General features: G+C 48.5%; 1 protein-coding gene across 1 annotated transcript in view; it reads left to right on the forward strand.

Moving 5' to 3' along the window:
- snx29 (sorting nexin 29) overlaps nt 1–19,537 on the forward strand; it is a 102,699-nt gene that overhangs the window by 66,760 nt on the left and 16,402 nt on the right. The window contains 1 exon segment of the mRNA XM_048233737.1: nt 13,349–13,489. Coding sequence (XP_048089694.1) covers nt 13,349–13,489 — 141 coding nt within the window.

The raw sequence follows: 19,537 nt of genomic DNA on the forward strand, positions 1-19,537 counted from the left end.
AATATTTTGCCGAGGTGTGAACATGCTACTGAAAACCAGCTGACTCAGGCTTGTGCTGAAGTGACTGTTAAAGAGACTGAATTCAGAGAGAAGAGCTAACCCTTCCGCTGTTGCATCCTTGTTGTTTTATTTCCCCTTTTGCTTTTGCATCTCTCCGATTCCGGCTCCTCGTGTCTTCCCTCTGTCCGCTCCGAAACGACTCCTTATAAACGAGGGAGCTGAAAGGGAATTGGATGCCTGTGGCAACGAGAGAGGGAGATGGGCAGAGAAAAGAGGAGTGAAAGGAGAAACAAGGAGAATCGGGGGTGGGGACTGTAGCATAAACGCTCCCCGCTCTCATTGTGGTGGTTTAGTTGCCTCGCTGAAGCCGGAATGTCACTCCTCTTTCTCTGCTGTCCTATAATGAGGAGATATTAAGGCTGATTCAGACTGGGTGTGTGGCGCAAGCGTGTCAGCTGTGTGGCGGGTCCGTTTTTATTTTGGCTCCCATGTTGGTAGGTTAGAGCTTGCACACCGCTTGTGTGACACGCACGTCTCAGGCATGGCTCGAGCCACGCCGAAAAACGCCTGCTTGCTAGAAAATAGGACCGACGTCTATTGTTCATGTGAGTTTCCCCATTAAAGGGCTAGTGAGGTTTCCATTAAAAAACAGAAAGTGAAGAGACGTTTTCATAGGCAGAGAGGCCGCCGCAGTGCAGCGTCAGACACGTTTCTGGTGTGCAAAGACACACAAAACGTCACACAGCCGCCGCGCAGCTCACACGCAACAGACACGCCACGTTCACGCCACGCAGCCAGTCTGAATCGGCCCTTATGGTGGTGGAGAGTTCTGCGCTTCCCACCGCCTCACAGAAGCTCCAACAGGCAACCCAGCTCAAAGCCTGCCGCCTCCCAGCAGTCCTGAGCATGCTCCTCGACCTACTAGCACCCTGCTCCTGTCCCTTAAGTTTGATTCAGTTAATAGCAGAAGGTAGCCTAGAAATCTAGACGCACCCTAGCGGCAACAAATGTAATTTGATAGTCTAGCAACTCTCCATTGGCTTGCGAGCTGGAAAAATGTAACTTCGATAAGGCCAATCACATCGTGTATAGAGTAGGCAGGCTTAACATAATGATTGATGGCAGAGTTGCAACGGTTCGGCATGAATTCCCTGCTACTTGAACACAAAGAAGATGGATGTTGCTGTTGGCGAACAGCGGGACACGAGTTAAGCTTTTTTTTTAAGTTGGCAAAAGTTTGAACTAGCCAACTAGCTCTGCTGGTGGGAAAACGCATGGGACTCATGAGTTGTAGCGCTATCCTATTGCTTGCAGTGGGAATTTGAAAGACAACCGATTATCCCGCCCCTCGGACTGAGCACTGCGAATGGTGAGTCCCAAGACCCTACACCCTACAAGCAGGAGACTTATCAGCATACAATCTCTCCATGAATCTTCATGATAGGGGTCGTCAGTTGGCAGATGTATAGCGAAATATACACATCCGCTGATCGTACAGTACCGGTAAATCATTTTAATAGCACTGGCGATAATGATCCATAGACCTTTGACCTTTACCATGCACATAATCATGGCAAATCTTTCTTGTTAGCTTGTCTGGGAATCAATCTTCAAGGAGAGCAATGACTTCATTATCACCACATTGTTCTTGAAATAACGAGAACAATAAAATGAGAAATGGTCTTTGTTTACGGCTGTGAGGAGCCCTAAGCAGCCATGTAGATTTGATCCACTTCACCAATAGGCAGTCTTGTCCACAGCACACTGCCTGTAATGTTATTGTGTACATACTGTCTCAGTGTTTGTGTGTGTTTGTGTGAGCGTGCGTGTGTGTGTGTGTGTGTGTGTGAGCGAGCGCACAAGCACTTGCATTGATTGTGTGCATGCGTGCATGTCTGTGTAAGAGAGAGAGAGAGAGAGAGTGGTGTGTGTTTCTGTCTATCTACCTGTTTGTCTCTGTGTGTGTGTGTGTGTCAGTGTGTGTGTGTGGCACCGAGCACAGAGCACCATGTGGCTGGTGATGGTGGTACTCTGCTCCAGTAACTGTCCCTGTAAATCAGCATTGCCGTGGCAGCGAGCAGTAACTTATTATGGGCTAGCAGAGGTTCCCAGGCCCTGTTGCTGTTATCAGTGACAGCAGCAGAGCTCAAAGTCATCTGGGTCACAGACACCGCTGCTCTCTCTCCCCTGTCTCACTCACTCACTCTGACTCCCCCTCCCCTCTTCTCCTCTTTCCTCTCCTCTCACTCTCACCCCTCTCCTCCTCTTCTTTCCTCTCCTCTCCTCTCACTCTCACCCCTCTTCTCCTCTTTCCTCTCCTCTCACTCTCACCCCTCTCCCCCTCTTCTCCTCTTTCCTCTCCTCTCACTCTCACCCCTCTCCCCCTCTTCTTTTCTTTCCTCTCCTCTGCGGCCCTGTCCTCCTCTCCCCCTCTTGGTGTCATTTTATACTTCATTTTTCCTCTGCTGTTGTCTCCCCTCTGCTCTGTTTTGGCTCCCTTATCGCCCTCTCTCTCCCTCTCTCTCCCTCTCTCTCTCCCTCTCTCTCTCTCCCTCTCTCTCCCTCTCTCTCCCTCCCTCTCTCGTGCCCTCTTCTCTTGTCCTCTTCCCCTGGAATCTGTTCTCCTCTCCTCCCATTCTCATCCCCTCTTTTCTCTCGCTTGGCATTCCGATTTAGGACCACAATCAGATGGTCAATTCCCAGGGGCTGTGTTGGCAGACGCTGGCTATCGCCTGGTTGGCTGTATTTTGTTTTTCTCTTTTTGTGTGTGTGTGTGTGTGTGTGTGTGTGTGTGTGTGTGTGTGTGTGTGTGGAGGGGGGGGGGGATCCTTGGAAAAATGTTGTCTAGGGAAACGAACAAAACAACACAGTGATTGCTCTCAGCTGGGGGAGCATAGAGACGATTCCAAGACGTAATGTACATAAAATGATTAGACTGTTACTCAAAACGCATTGTCAGCCTGCCAAGGCTGATCTCGACAAGAAAGCGCTAGAAATCACAGTTGTGCATATATGGCGTGAACGCTAAACGCCATGCATATTTCATTGGCCCTATATAACATTATGCAATGCACCCCATGCATATTTTAGCATTATGATTTAATGTGGTAGGAAAAATATTGGCCATGTTTGTTCAGAGAGCACGAGTCCCACTTAATCAGGGTGGTAATGAATACCACAATACTCTCTTTTTAACCTCGCTAATGAGATCCCCGACTCCGTCGAGTTCTGATGGGATTAGAACATGGGCTGGTTCTTGTCTGACAGCACCCATTATCTGTCGCAAAAGGAAATCCGTGTTTGCAGACAAGGGAAGCTAATGTATGGTAATGCCATGTGGCTCGGCCACATTATTCCGGAGAGTTCCTGGCAGTGCGACTGAACTTGCTGTGCTCCGCAGCGGAGACTGCACATCGGGCACCGCCAGGAGAGGAAACTCCGCCACTGCGGAGTACTCCGAAAGCCTTCGCTCGGAATTCAGTGGGATTTTTAAATGAGCCATTCCCTTTGATCAGCAAAAAAAAACCAACTGAGCCAATTGCCTCCCAACTAAGTCAGCACTGCAAAGTTCCAATGTTTTTATTAGGCTAATGAGATTTGATAACTCGTAAGGTTTTCTTCCCAAGCCCTCCCATTCCCTTTCCTCACAGACCTTGCTGTTTGAACTGGAAGTGTTATTCCACTGTTTGTGGTTCAGGCAGAATGGCATATAGTTTGAGGCTGTGTGTGTGTGTGTGTTTATACCTGTTGGTGTGTTTGTAAGGGCTACTATCTTTGTGCAACAAAAGCAGACATTTTTATAGAAGTTACATAACTTTAACTTGAAGAGCCTCCTCGGCAATCAGCCTTGAATATGCACATATAAAGCAACTGCCATTGAGTCCTCACTAGCGTGCGGATTTCCATTATTCATAGAAGCCATTTCCCCAGGAGCTGACAGCGCAGGGGGTGTAGCAGTGGCTTTAACGTCCCCCGTAACCACTACCGCTCACCCCTGGAGCGCCAAAACACCTCATTTAAAACAAATGGGAGTCGTTCCCACTTACTGTATGCACAGTGCTCATCGCCCCTCTGTTAGCTTCTCCTTGGTTGACTTGGCTATGGACAGAAGGAAAAAAAAAAAAAAAAAGTATTTCGGAATGAAAGGTGGTGTCCCAAGGTGGGGCATGGAGTGGCCCGCGCATGCATTTTTCACATCTTATTTCTGCTGATATCGCTCTGATTATGGCCTAATGGTCGTCACAATGAAGCGATGATGGTGATGGCAGTGATTAGGATTCTAATGAGGCCCATGATCATCAGAAGGAGCGTAATGATGGCCGCTGCCATGGGAGTTCTGTTATTAATTGCGAGGAGTTTTTTTTTTTCTTTTCTTTTCTCTTCCACATTTTCTTTCTTTTGCATTAATGCTGAGAGGTGCCTACTGGCTACTTTCCGTTACTCAGCACCAACCAACACTGTGTGTGTGTGTGTGTGTGTGTGTGTGTGTGTGTGTGTGTGTGTGTGTGTGTGTGTGTGTGTGTGTGTGTGTGTGTGTGTGTGTGTGTGTGTGTGTGTGTGTGTGTGTGTGTGTGTGTGTGAAAAGCAGATTTGGAAGTGTTTGTAAAAATCCTTTTTTTATTATTCACACAGAGAAAAGCCTGTGTGTTTTTCAGATTATTTTGCACATTTCTTGGAAAGTCCCTGCAACTTCTGATGAGGACAGCATTTGGCAAGAGATGGGGCTTCTGGCGTTAATAACAGTTGGAAGTCAGTTGCACATGGAGTGCCTTAATACTGCATAATGAAGTTATTATTTCCACACAGTACAGTATTTTGGAGTACTGTACTGTTAGATGAGAGGAAGGAATGAATTAGAAATAATTACATAGATGGAGGTACTGTATATAATTGTCCCTGAATGCTTGATGAACGACAAAACCGCAGGGTTTTGCGTTGAGGTGACCAACTCATCAGAATTTCAAAAGACCTTTCAGGTGTTTTGACAAACCCCATGAGGGGCTGTTCCGCTCCCTTGATCTCTCCTGGTGTCTGGGGAAATTGCTGATGGGTGAAAAGTTTGCTTCTTCCATTTGCTGGTGAGCCATGACTGAACACTTGCATAAATTTTTGTGTGTGTTCTGTTTTCTTACCTGAATTTATTTTGTTTTCAAGTGTAGCATCCGATATTTGTGCTAGATGTACTGTACAAGCTGGACATGCTTTGCTTTCATGGCAGTGGGAAAAGATGTGAAGGATAAATATAGAGGGCAACATATAAACTTACAATAGTCACCACTGCGTTCTCAGACCTATAGCCATGCCGCAAAGGCATGAGAATGGTGCAGGCATGTAGTTCTCCACTGAACTCAGTTGTGTTTGCATTTGTGATTCCTACAATGGCACACAGGCTTCAAAAGCAGCATCTTAGAGGACCAGAGCCTGGACCCCTCGAGGAAGAAACTTTGAGCAAAACCCAACCCCAAGGGGGGCCCATCTGCGTCCAGCCGCCTTGGGCAGCCGAACAGTTGGGCCGGGAAGAGGAGTGAGGGGCCACACTAACGTAACAAGTGAACATATTTCTGAGCATGTCTGCAGCCTGCGAGCCATTGGCATGGGACGGCGTGTACCAAGCAGGAGGTCATCTGTGGAGAGAAGCGGCATCAGATGCCCGCAGTGCGATTTTCATCTGCGTCACATATGCTGCAACACCTGGACACTAGAAAAATAGCATGTGTGTTTGTGTGTGTGCCTGTGTGTGTGTGTGTGTGTGTGTGTGTGTGTGTGTGTCTGTGTGTGTGTGTGTGTGTGTGTGCCTGCCTGTGTGTGTGTGTGTGTGTGTGCCTGTGTGTGTGTGCCTGTGTGTGTGTGTGTGTGTGTGTGTGTGTGTGTGTGTGTATGTGTGTGTGTGTGTGTGGATGCGGCCTCACACCCTCACACTTCTGCTTCTGTCCAGTGAATATCAACTGGGTCTCCATGCCTGCACTCATTCATTTTTGATGGCATTTCAACTGGGAGGCAATCTGTATGGAGCCGGTGAATATTTGATGGGGGAAGTGTGAGAGCCCGGACGCTTTCAGCCTTTTTCCCATTAAAATGTTCGATTCCGTCCCACCGAATCACAAAAAGGAGAGATGCTGCCTGCTTTATCTCTGATTCCTCCTACACTTCGGCATCAACTTCAGCAAGGCAGCAATTTTTTGGGGAACATTGTTAATCCTATTATGTTACGTGAAGTGCAGCTGTATGTATTTATATATGTGTATGTGTGAATATATATATATATATATATATATATATATATATATATATATATATATATATATATATATATATATATATAAAAAAATTATTATTATTATTATTGTTATTATTATTATTATTATTAGTGATGGTTTGTGTGTGGGCCAAAGTCAAATTGCACAAGGCCTTTTTTAACCCAACTTTAGCTCCCCGTGGCATCCTTCCTCTTCAGGTCATTGGCTTCAAATAAGGCCAATAATAAAAATAGGCCAGTAAATGCCTCATCTTTTATCAGTGCACCTTGAATATAGCAGACCAGTCACGCTGGAAACTGGGTGTTCTTCCAAAACATTTTTATCGACCTCCAACAGAGACCCCGGTGGAGATATATGGCCTCCGTTTCAATAGTCTCTCTCAACTGAGGCATTAGAAAGTTGACCAAGAAAGGTTGAAGGGAGAAGAGAAGAATAAATCAGCCATCACCAGGAGCCATTAATGTCACCCTGATGCTACTCTGACCTTTTCCTCTTCAGTCTTAATGATGGACAGTTGCTTTCTTTGCCTCATTGACGGTCTCTCTATTGTGGCAAGCTGGGAGGAGGTCTTGCCCTTCACTCATAATCCATTAACCTACAAAAGGCACGTAATGGTGAGCATGTGTCCAGGACCCTCAGTGCGCAGTGCAGTGCATTGATTGGCAAGTGATGATTGAGTCATCTAACAGGTTAAAACATTACCTGGCCTCCCCAAATCTCCCTCCTCTCCTTTCTCCCTTTCTTTCTCTCTTTTCTCTTGTCTTCTTTCCACCCCTTCATCTTTCATTGTTGCTGAGCTCGACTGCCGTGCTTGGATGGTTAACTCCTGAGGGGAGCTACGGCGATGGCAAACTCCTCTCCCCCCACCCTGATTCGACCGCCTCAGACGACCCGGCTGCGGTTGTTTATCGCGTCCTTTCACCTTTCGGGCTAAATCTGGCGCTCCGCGGCTGAGGCGGAGAGGCGGCGGCCATTGCTTCTCCCTAATGATGAACACCTTCACTCCGGCTCCGACAGTAATTGCCCTCCTCCCGTCTCCCCCCAGCGCACGGCTAACTAACCTGTGCTAACAGGATTTATTGGGCCATCTGCTGTGGACCAAGGATCCAGCTGGCTTTTGCCCTCCACCAGACACCCACACCCCCCAGCACCCACACCACCACCACCACCACCACCACCAGCAGCAGCCCCCCTCCTCCCATCTTGGACTTCCTGGTGCTTATCTCCCCCAGCTGTGGCCGTATCACACTTGACACAACGCACACACACGCACACACACGCACACACACACGCACACACGCACACACGCGCACACGCGCACACGCGCACACACACACACACACACACACACACACACACACACATACATGCACACACTCGCGGGCCTGCGTGTGATGTTAAAGCACCAGCCTGAGTAGAAAGGTTAAGACCACTAAGGTCATTCTCTGAAAGAGATTAGAGGTGGTGACAGCCTTGTCCAGCTGGATGAGTGGATCTGAGAATCAGATGCTTGATTGAGCGTAAATCCCAGAAGAGTGGTTTCTGTAGGATGATGTCTCCGGAAATGTGACCATTTGAGAATGACTATCTAGGCACTTATCTGTACTTCAGCCTGATATAACCAGATGTGTGAACAGCTGAAATATAAAAGGTAGAAACGTGCTGCTCACTTATATTTATTTTCATAGACAGCTACCTTTGGTAACAAATGAGTCAGTGTTTATGGTGTAGTGTACGTGAAGGACATATAAACACATCTGTTGGTCCCATTAGCTATTCACTCTGGTAATGGAACAGACCACTCCAAACAAATATAAAAAACTAGCAGATTTTGTCAGTGCCCACTCTCCAGTTGTTGGTGATTGCATGTTTTTCTGTATGCCTTTTAGGTAGTAGTCAAGGAAATGTAGTTCACAAGTCCGAGATTTGTCTCTTTCTTCTCTGTAGCTACTCCTGATGAGTAATCCTACTATTTATGTATCAAATCGTCATCTATGAAGACGATTTGCATCTTCAAAGTGATCTGTATTTAAAATATAAGGAATGCGATAATCGGCATAATTCTGAATCATTATGTTATAGATCACATGTCCCTTTGCTTAGATATTTCTGCCCAGGTGTTTTTAATGTCTTCTCATTCAATTACACCATGTGTTATTCCTTAATGTGGTGTCATTAGTAAGGATGTTGCCAGATCTGCTCATTTTCACCCTCTCCCACTGAGAATGGTATGATTAGGTCAACCTGCCACACAGCATGCTCGAGTGCCCATGATTCAGTACATGTGGCTTGCTTTTTTTGTATGTAGGCCAAATGTGACCACAAATATGCTGCTGCTAACTGGAATCTCATTAAATGGCAACCCTATGAGTGTGTTCCTCCGCAGCTTTGTGAAGCAGCAAGAAATGCAAATGATCGGCGTGTTGCCGAGAGATTGAGGCAAACTGTAATGCCCAGATCCATTTTCACAGGCTCATTTTCTGTGACTTCTGTGACTTGTTTTTGCTTAAAAGCTTAAAACCCAAAAGCCAAGTGGCACAATGTCACCCGGAAGGGTAGTTCTCTTCCCGGCTCAGAGAACACCTGAGAGCGACACACACACACACACACACACACACACACACACACACACACACGCAGGAGTGGGTGACAGATGCTGCCGTGTGAGCACACTTAATGGAAGAGTTCCCCCTCCACCCTCCTCATGACTCCCCATCCTCCCCTTAGCCAGCAATCTTCCAAATGGAATCTATTTTCTATGCCCGATTTGCCAAATGTTGCATCTCGGCAGGCTTGACAAGGAGATTGTGAACTTGACGTGGGTGTCAAATGACGGGCCTTCTCATGCACTTGTCCTGAGGGGAGAAGATTCTGTTTCCCTCAACTTCTTTAATTAAAGCCAGCCTGGGAGAAGGCCTATGTTATTGTGTTTCTTTCTGGGACTTTATTGCTGTGCTTCTGAGAGGTCTTCAGGTATATACTCCTTCTGATTCCCAGTTAATAGGCGTTCACATCATGCTGATTAATGACTGATGTCTAGTCGAAAGCCTCCTGTTCACGCACTGTATTGTCTGGTTGAAACTGTTGGCCTTTGTAGTACCTGCTTATTTACTGTATGCTGTCTTTATTTGTCATTATGATAGCGTATTTCTTCTTGTCCTCCATGCTGAGTTTCTCCCCATCCCTCTCTCTCCCCCCTCTCTCTCTATCTATCCATCATTCCCTCTCTCCTCTCTCTCTGTCTTGGCGTTAGTGGTTAGTTGGAGTACACACTCAGTGCTTCTCTTGTCAAAAGGGATTTGTCTGAGACCTCGGTAGGCATCCATGCTGGCTGACTCCGGGTGCATCTTCTGCCTACCTAGTGCCAGACCCCCTCACTGAGTGTCCAAGCCCAGCTTGGCATAGTCCCGCAGGGTGGCATGTCCATGGTGCCATGTGTGCGTAGTACATGTGTCCATATGGTATGGTAGCACCCCACTTACTGGGGAAACTCTTGTGTGGGTGTTCTTTATTCTTTTTTTTTTTCACAATGACCGCTAAAGCTGCAAAACAAAGTATACCCGCAGAGGCAGTAATTTGATGTGTGTGTGCGTTTGTGCGTGTGTGTGTGTGTGTGTGCGTGTGTGTGCGTGCGTGTGCGTGAAGAACAAAGATCTGTCAAGAGCAGTAGTGAAAGTGCAGTACAGAAGTAAGCATCTTTTTTCCCCTCCCCTCTCCTGTGCAGGAGTGCTTCCATGTCGTAATAACGGTATAATGAGTTGTTGTAAATGCTCTCCGAGTCTTGGCTAACTACGAGCGTCAGTCCCCAGGCTGGCATTGAAGGTTGCGTGCAGATGAATCACGCGCCGACGTGTTTCTCTGTGCTTTCCTATTATTGTCAGATAAATGGGCTCCGTGGCTTTATGCCTCCGATGTTACAAAGATGAAGATGTTTTGATTCCATCACTAGGGTTTTCTCCATAGTCTACTTGCAAAGTGTTTGTCACAATTTGTATTTTTTATTTTGCCATTTGGAGCAAAGGCAGATGTGATGCACTGTTCTAATTGTATAGAAGCTAGAGTTGTGTATGCATAAACTCACCTGGTTTGAAAATGCACTCTCTTTCTGTCACCTGTCTTTCTTTTAGACAAAGAGAAGAAATTCAATTTATTTTGAGTGCTTAGAATGTTGATTCACACTGCGTTGCCGACCTTTCAAATGTGCCTGGAGATTATTCCTGGAGAATTTGTTTTATATCCTTTGTTATGAAATATGTGTCTGCTTGGCGTAATCAAAGAAAAAGACATCACTTGAATGGGGCAGACAGGCCATAGTATTTTTAAGCTGGTTGGTCAGGGCCATTGTCTCGTCTGATTACGTTTTTTATTTGTCCTGACAAAGGGGTATGTCTGAAGTAGCAAATCAAGACCTTGACTCATCCCAACGTGTTTATTTTTAAAATATGCCTCCCTTTGTAGATAAAGAAATAATTCATTTGCAATTACGGAGGGGAGAAGTGATCGCTTCTACGCTATGATCTGTTTCCAGAAATATCTGCGCTAATGAGGATGCCCAAATTGGATTAAGTTGGCTTTAATGCACTGGGAGTTTGTCATTTGATTCCACAGACGAGGAAAGCGCAACCTCTGCTTGTGTGTGTGTGTGTGTGTGTGTGTGTGTGTGTGTGTGTGTGTTCTGAGGATGCCATGGCCTAATTTGCAGACGCTCACGCTCCCACAACCACCCCAACCCCCAATCAATCCTTGATAAATGGTCTCAGCAAATGTATTCCCGTCACCTGTGGGGTACGAATGCAACTCCCCCACCTCCACCCCTCCACCCCAAGATGGAAATGAAACGTACTGTACGGCTCAAATGGAAATGAAACGCTCCTCTCGCCATCAAGCCTGGTGTGAAATGGAAGATCTGGAGCGGAAGCCTCCACCAACACCGCCACCAACGCCACTACCACCACCACCTTGCCCGACCCCAACCACAGCCTCAGCCGCTCAGCCAAGCGCAGTTCCCCAACAAACCAAACCCGCACCACGGCAAAAAAAAAAAAAAAAAAGTCGAAATAAAAAAAAAAACGAAGAGGGAATAATATTGAAAGTTGAGTGAGTTGGAAGAAGCGTGAAATCCCATTCGCGCTCCAGGTCAGCGCCGGTGAGACCCAGTTATGTATTCGGCCGGGGTGTTATTAAATATCTCAGAGTGAACGAGCGAGCCCCCCTACCGTTCCTGCCACCGCCACAGTGGCCACGTGGGGAATATTGATCGTGGGGCCCCTGACAGGAAGAGAAATTCGACAGACAAGCTTTTGCATTAGAGAGTAGATTGGAGCTGACCGTGAGCACCTGCTGCCTGTCTGCAGGATGTGTGTGTGTGTGTGTGTGTGTGTGTGTGTGTGTGAGAGAGAGGGAAAGAGAGAGAGAGTTGTATTTATATGTGAGGAGTTTGACTGTGAGTGAGTTGGCTGGACTGTGTGGAAGTGTGTATGTGCCTTACTGTGCTTATGACAGGCTGCGTAAGAGAATGTCTGCTATCTGTCTGTGTGTGTTTGAGTGGCTTTGTGTTTGTGTGTGTGTGTGTGTGTGTGTGTGTGTGTGTGTGTGTGTGTGTGTGTGTGTGTGTGTGAGTGTGTGTGTGTGTGTGTGTGTGTGTGTGTGTGTGATGGAACAGGCAGCCCTTCTTGTCCGTTCTCGACTCGGCAGGTCTGCAGGTTGATGGCGGAAGAGCAGCTCTTTAATGCAGCCGTATGTGTTTGATCTGTCCCTAGGGGCGCCCACATTCATCCGTATTCATCCATCCCTCCATCCCTCCATCCCTGCACTCTTTCATCTACCCCCTTTGATCAGGTGCTGAGATTGACAGCTATGCTCTGAATTATATGGCAGAACCCGGAGTCTCCATCTACTACTAGAAAAGCTACTACCACACTATCAGGGTCCAACTTCAACTGCTTCCACACTAAAGTTGTGTTACTTCCACACTGCACTTGTGTTACTTCCACACTGCACTTGTGTTACTTCCACACTGCAGTTGTGTTACTCCAGAGTGGAGCTCCTTGTCAACCACTTGGCCTGTCAGGCCCTCTGTCTTTGTGTCTGCTTTATCTGACTTGGATAAAGAGACGTTTATCCGGAGACTTAAGTGGCAGAGTTGCTACCACCCTCACCGACACACAAGGGCTAGTTAATATGCCGAAGACCTTCCTGCGTCCCCGGTGGACGGCATCGGTGGCGGCGCAATGCCGAAGACAGTCGTCTGGCTCCCAAGCAAGGTCCTCCGCAGCTCATTTAAGCTGCGCAGCTCAGTGCCTCACTTTTCGCCCCAAGCATAGATGAGTTAAACTCTAGGGAGGTGTGTGTGTGAGTGTGTGAGTGTGTGTGTGTGTGTGTGTGTGTGTGTGTGTGTGTGTGTGTGTGGGATCTCTCTCTCCCCCATCCTTCTTGTTCTTTTCCACTTCTGTCTTCCTCCTTCTCTACCTCCCCCCCACCACCTCTTTGTCCTTCTCCTCCTCCTCCTCCTCCTCCTCCTCCTCCCTGTTTTGCGTTCTCAATCTCTGTGACGCGGCATCCGACTCCCTGGCGTCTGTCTGGTAAACAGTGGTGCTCAAACAGTGCAGGAATCCATTTAGGGGCCCTCTAATGGTGTGTGGAGAGTGCTGGGGAGCTGTGGCGCAGCACAGACCTGGGATGTCCGATCGTCACTCACTGTTGAAGAGATGCTTTATCATGTGATCCTTCCATTGAATTCACACATTGAGGGAGTGTGTGTCTGTCTGTGTGTGTGTGTGTGTGTGTCTCTGAGCATTTTATACTCAAGGGTGCATACAGATGTGTATGTGTGTGTGTGTGTGAGACACACCGGGATCCTGAGGAGTTGTTGGGGTTTTTGTTGCCTTACCAATGAGCAGGGTGTTTTTGGTTTGGTCGGCAAGGACACAGGTTTGACACTCAGAGAACTCGGGTCAGGGAGGTCACTACATTCCAACCTGCTTTCAGACTACATGGACTTGAGTTTGTGTGTGTGTGTATGTTGTAGCAGCATTTCGGCCTTGACTAATTGGTTCTAATCAAGTGATGCGGTCCATTCCGTGTCCCTGCAGGTGTACATCAGGATCCTGGACAACGAGTGGAACGTCTACCGGCGCTACACGGAGTTCCGTGAGCTGCACAACTATCTCCGAACGCAGTTTCCCCAGGTGGACACCTTCAACTTCCCTCCCAAGAAAGCCATAGGAAACAAGGTCAGTCTTTGAGGGGGGAAAAGAATGTTTTCTGTATTTTCAGTATTTCTGTAGTTTTTTTGTATTATTATTATTTTTGGGAACTGGCTTATTTGACAGTGTGATGCCGTGTTCTTCACTGCACGCGCTCAGTCCTTGTGGCTCTCAGGGCTGTTTTACCTGTGTGGATCTCTGAACGGGTTTGTCTATTCAGCAGTGCTTCGCCTCAGTGGGTTTTTTCCAGAGGGGAAATGTATTCGGAATAAAAAAATAAAAATCAGTCCGGTGTTGTGCTAGAAGGCAGAGACGGGGTCTTGGCCAGTTACCTCAGAAGAGAAAGAGACTTTTTTTTTTTACCTGATACCTTGCTCTCTCTCTCTCTCTCTCTCCTATCACTCTCTTTTTCACACACAGACAGGCGCACACACACACACACACACTCATGTGCACACACCATACACACTTTCCCGTTCACACATTGAATAGAAAAGCTGCCTTTTCTCCTGTCTAGGCTGTTTTTTTGAGCTTTTGGCTGTTCGAAAAACCCAAAAGATGACTGGAGCCTGTGGATGGTAAAGCAAAAAAGAAAAAAACAGCAGCAGCAAAAAAAGTCCACCTGTGAAATGGGATTTCTTGATGTAAAGTGAAGTGTTTGAGGAGGTTGCTCAGCGGCAGGGGCAGGAGTGGGGGAAAAGCCGCCGCTGGTTTGGACGAACACTGCCCCAGGTCGCTCTATCAGCCTCCTGAGCACTGCCAGGCAAACCCCAAGTGGGAGTGGGCTACTGTGTGTGTAAACTTTCTTCACTCAAACTACACACACACACACACACACACACACAACCTGCTGCCACATCAACTTTGGCAAAGCAGGAGCGCATCTCAACCGCCGCTGCCTCCCCAGCGTGCCAGACACCAGCCGCACCTGTTCCAGAAAAACACAATCTCAAATCCGAGCCATTCCGTGCCGCGGGGGAGTCGGTCTCTGCCGTCCCTCCCTCCCTCCATCCAGCAGGCCTTCTGTCCCTGCCCGAGCAGCTTTGGAGAGAGCGGCCGAAGCCAAAGAGTTGTGGGGTGATGAAGTTTCTCCCAGCCCGCTGGACACGCACTGGCCCGCCTACCTGTGCCCCGTCTGCTGTGCTTTCATGTGTTTCTTCTCCTCTCCTTTGGGCTGTTATTCATCCTCCCATCACAACTCTGTGGCTCAGGCTCAAGGGCTCCTCCATGAGTGAGTAGGCAGTTTTGTTGATGTTGTCTCCCTCTCTCCCTCTCTCTCTCCTCCCTCTCTCTCTCTCTCTCTCTGAGGGTAATCTGCCCCAACGGGTCACTCAGTGACACAGGAAAGCAACCGGTTCTGTCCTGATCCATCTAATGAGGAGAACCAACCTGCCCTCTCCATCTCCCTCTCTCCCTCTCTCTTTTCTCTCTCTCTCTCTCTCTCTCTCTCTCTCTCACTCTCTCTCTCTACCATTCACGCCCTGTTCTGAGCTTGTCCTCTTTTCTGTACCCTCCTTCCTCTCTCATTTTTTCCCTCTCCCTCTTTTTTTTGGTATTGTCCACCCCTACACCTCCACTCCCTCTGCTTCCCCTCCCATACCCCCATCTTTTCTCCCTCTCCTCTCTTGGGCAATATAATTGGCCCTTGGCACAGCTACCTTGGCGCGGTGCTTCGCTCGTTCGCTCTCTCTTTCTCTCTCTCTCTTTCTCTCTCTTTCTCTTTCTCTCGCTCGTTCGCTGCGCTGAGAGGGTGCCAGGGGGTACCAGGCTGCGCTGGTGGCACCGCTGGCTGGCTGGCGGTCGGTCGGAGCCCTTCAAAGGCAGGCGCCGCCGAGCGTGAAAGACAAAGCTGATTCACCGCTGCCCAGACGGACCCGGGCGAGCGCGCCCAGGCGCAGATGCCGCCTTCAAGGACGGGCAATCAAAAGGAACCCATCTGACGACGCTCTGCCTCAAAGGTGGCCTCCTTAAACCCCACACACACACACACACACACACACACACTGCCCAGTGGAGTGGGTGAAAGGGCAGGTCTGTGAATCACCCCTGCTCAGATTGAACTTCTCCTTCGCCGCCTGCAACCATTGTCGCTTCCCACTCTCTCCCATTTTGTGTGACGTGTGAAGCCCTCTGGTAATCACCCGACTGGATTGGACGGCCCACCGAGCTCTTGTGCCGCGTGGGATTTCGATCTCTACCCTAACGCCAGTAATCAGTCACGCTCAAGACCTGGCAATCATGTGTCCCACTACCCTCCCCTGCTCACTAGTTGCAAAATTCTTTTTTTTCACTTTCGACAGGTCACCCCGTTTGACACGAATCCAGGAAAAGTGAAGCTCGTCTTTTCTCGTCTGCTGCCAGCGATGTACGTGACCTCCTTACGACATCTCTTTTCTGGACACACCCTTGGAAGTTTCCTCAATGTGACTGCTTGGCGCCCAGCGGGATAACTTAATGTTTCGCATTAAAGCGGGGGACACCTGATTTATTTCATAATATAATTTAATTTCATTATTTTTTCTGAAAAGGGTGGCTGTTGGCCCATGGTGTGCAAGACGCCAAAAGAGGGCTCAACTTCGAGGGAAGATGCTAAAGATGCCGGATTAGGCAGCAACTTTGACATGCAAATGCAAGTAGAGCATGGAACCCCTCAGGGTGCCTCTGAAACAAGAAAGAGGCACTGAGAGAGAGAGAGAGAGAGAGAGAGGGAGAGAGAGAGAGAGAGAGGGAGAGAGACAGAGAGAGACAGAGAGAGAGAGAGACAGACAGAGAGAGAGACAGACAGAGAGAGAGAGAGACAGAGAGAGACTTTCAAGTACAGGGGGAAGAGCGTGCGTGAGATACGGGGGAGAGATAATGAAAGGTGCTGCGAGGGAGACACGTGCTGCTGGGAAACGGAGGCAGGAGTGCGGGAGTTCAGGGGTCTTTAAAGTCAAACGTTCCACTCGCCCCTTTTGATGGCGCCGGGGTTTGAGTGTTTTGCGAATAATCAGCGGGGTCCTGGGAGATTAGCCGTCATGTCGCCCTTCATCTTGTCATTGTCTCCTGTGATTGGCTGGCTACACTTAAGTCACCCCCCCCCCCCACACAAACTCAGAAGGTTCTGGATAGACATATCTTAGTTCTGTTTCCCCTCCGGTGAACACACACACACACACACACACACACACACACACGCACACGCAAACAATGGACAGGGACATCAGTAGATCTGACCATGAAACTGTAGCACATTTTTGCCACACTAGTCATCTGAACAGAAACAGTCTGCTCTCTCTGCCAAAGTTTCAAGCTTTTCAAGGTTTTTCTGAGGCACCGGTAAGTCTAGACTTGCAGGCTCTCCCCAGTGGTTCTGTGTGTATTTAACAATATCTTGGCTATACATTAGGTACTTTAGCTAGTACAAAGACATGCTTTTGGATGTGTGTGTGTGTAGTTAATGTAGTCTATTGACCCTGGACAATGTGTGTATGTGTACAAACAGTGCTACATGGCAAGCTTTGAGAAGATTGATGGTGGATGTGATGGGGTGGTAAAGAAAGAGGGTGAGAGAGAGAGAGAGAGAGAGAGAGAGAACGGGGAAAAAGAGAAAGATGAAACAGGGCAGCTGTCATGTGGGAAGCCCCATCAGACTTATCAGCATCAGGACACACACACACACACACACACACACACACACACGGGTGCATGCACACGCACGCACACACACACACACACCGCAGTTGCACACACACATCGGTGTATGCGCACACATCTTGGCACAATACCCACACATGCCACAGCTCACAGCTCAGGCCCTGATTGCTTATCCGGGACCAGATCGGATCGGGATGTATCATGGATGCCGCTGCGGCGGTAACGCATGGATAGCTGCTGCGCGCGCTCACGCGCACGCACGCATAATAATAATATGCGCGTTCTCTCTTTCGTACGTGCTTTTGGACGCGCGCATGCCATCGACAATATCTCTCGCGCATCTCGCGCGCGCGCACGCATATATCGCGCACGGACGCTCATAAAGCAATATCGCACGCCGCGACCATCGCAAACCAGCGCCGCGGCTGCGCGGTCGCGGCGCATGCGCCAGCGCGGACGGATGATGGTAATTCGGGCGGGTCGGACTGCGAATGTCACGCGATTTCTCAATCACCGGGTTTAATGGATGATGCGTGCCGGTATAAACAATATCTGTCGCATGTCATCTCTCTCTTTCTCTCTCTACTCCTCTCTCCTCTCTCTCTTTCTCTCTCTACTCCTCTCTCCCTCTCTTTCTCTATTCCTCTCTCCCTCTCTTTCTCTCTCTTTACTCATCTCTCTCTCTTTCTCTCCTCTCTCTCTCTCTCTCTCTCTCTCTCTACACCCCCTCCCTCCCACACTTCTTTTCAGATCATCCACAAACTGAACACAATCTAGTCAAATGCTTTAGAAGAAGCCTAATTATAAAGGCACATTATAAAAACACACATACATCAGGATTTTCACATGGCTTCACCCTGCAGCATCAGGTCTAAAGTCACCGGCAGAGTGTCATGTTTTGGGATATGAAAGGGCATCTTCTTGAGTTGCCATGTGAGTGTGAGGAGAGTGTGAGGAGCGTGTGAGCAGAGTGTGAGGAAAGTGTGAGGAGAGAATGAGGCGTGTGGCGTGTGAGGAGAGTGTGAGGAGCGTGTGAGGAGCGTGTGAGGAGCGTGTGAGCAGAGTGTGAGGAGCGTGTGAGGACCATGTGAGCAGAGTGTGAGGAGAGTGTGAGGAGAGTGTGAGGAGCGTGTGAGGAGCGCGGAGGGCTCCATTTGAGGAGCGTGGCAGCGGTGCGATCCGATGATGGATGTGCTTGTGTAAAGTTGACTGGGCGCGGCCCCCCCACAGTGCCTCGGGTTTTTTAAATGAGGCGGCAAACATTCCTCGGCGCTCTGATGTCGTTACTCAGCTTTAAGGAGCATCTTGTTCGCTGCGTTGTTCAGGGAGCCGTCTGTGTGATGATAATATTGTGTAATATCAATATTAATCGTGTGTGTGTGTGTGGTGGAGTGTGGTGCACACTTTCCTTAACCCAGCCCCTCTATCCACTGGTACACACACACTCACACACATTTCTATTGAGGGAGCTTGCGTCACTCCCTGACCGCGTACTGGGCAGCCTTGACAACCTCGCCAACGGGCAGCATCACAGTGATGCTGTGAAAAAGCTCCTGCCTTTCCCCTCCAGGTCACATCACACACACACACACACACACACACACACACAAACACTCACACCCAACCCCGCCGGGCTGGCAGGAGGATGACATCAGCACTTTCAAGTATTTACCCCACCCCCAGGTCATCAACCTGTCGGTAATCGGGCACACACCCGCACGCCGCGTACTCGCACACGCACATCGCTCCGCATCGCACTCGCATCACACTCACGCTCCTGCACACACACACGTACGCATCGCACACGCACGCACGCGCATGCATGCTCACACACACATGCTCATACGCACACATACTCACGCACACGCACATGCTCACGCACAAAACACGGTCGCGTCCATACAAAATAATGCGCGGGATGCATGCATACATCGCCTGAAGCACATTGTGACGCTCCGTTCACCTATGCGGTGGGCTGGGACAGCGGCGATCAGCGTGTCGATGATGTCGAGAAAAAAATCGTCGGTCGCAAAATATCGACATCGGTCGGATCAGGCATAGCGATGTTAACTGCTAAATATTTTTATTTTACACCTTCAGTGTTTTCCATGGATTCGACTAATCTGTGGCTGGGCACCACACGTTGATGTTCTATGTTGTAGGCCTACTATTTAAATTAAAGATGGATAAAATAATTTCATTGGGCTGCACTTTTTACTCACACAGTTTCCTCGCCCTTAAAAGCTTTCTCTCTCTGCATGCCGAGCCTGCTGCTCCTCCTCTGCATGTGCATTTAACAAAATATTCACGATTGTTGGAAAATTATTTGTTGCCACATAGAAGCACTGCCGCATAGAACACAGTGGGCTAAATTGCTATTAAATCCGCTTAGCATAAAATGACCATGCTGTGCAAATTTGCAGTATTAAAGTTAAAGTA

The sequence above is a fragment of the Alosa alosa genome, chromosome 22 (genome assembly GCF_017589495.1).
Source record: "Alosa alosa isolate M-15738 ecotype Scorff River chromosome 22, AALO_Geno_1.1, whole genome shotgun sequence".
NCBI classification, from domain to species: Eukaryota; Metazoa; Chordata; class Actinopteri; order Clupeiformes; family Clupeidae; genus Alosa; species Alosa alosa.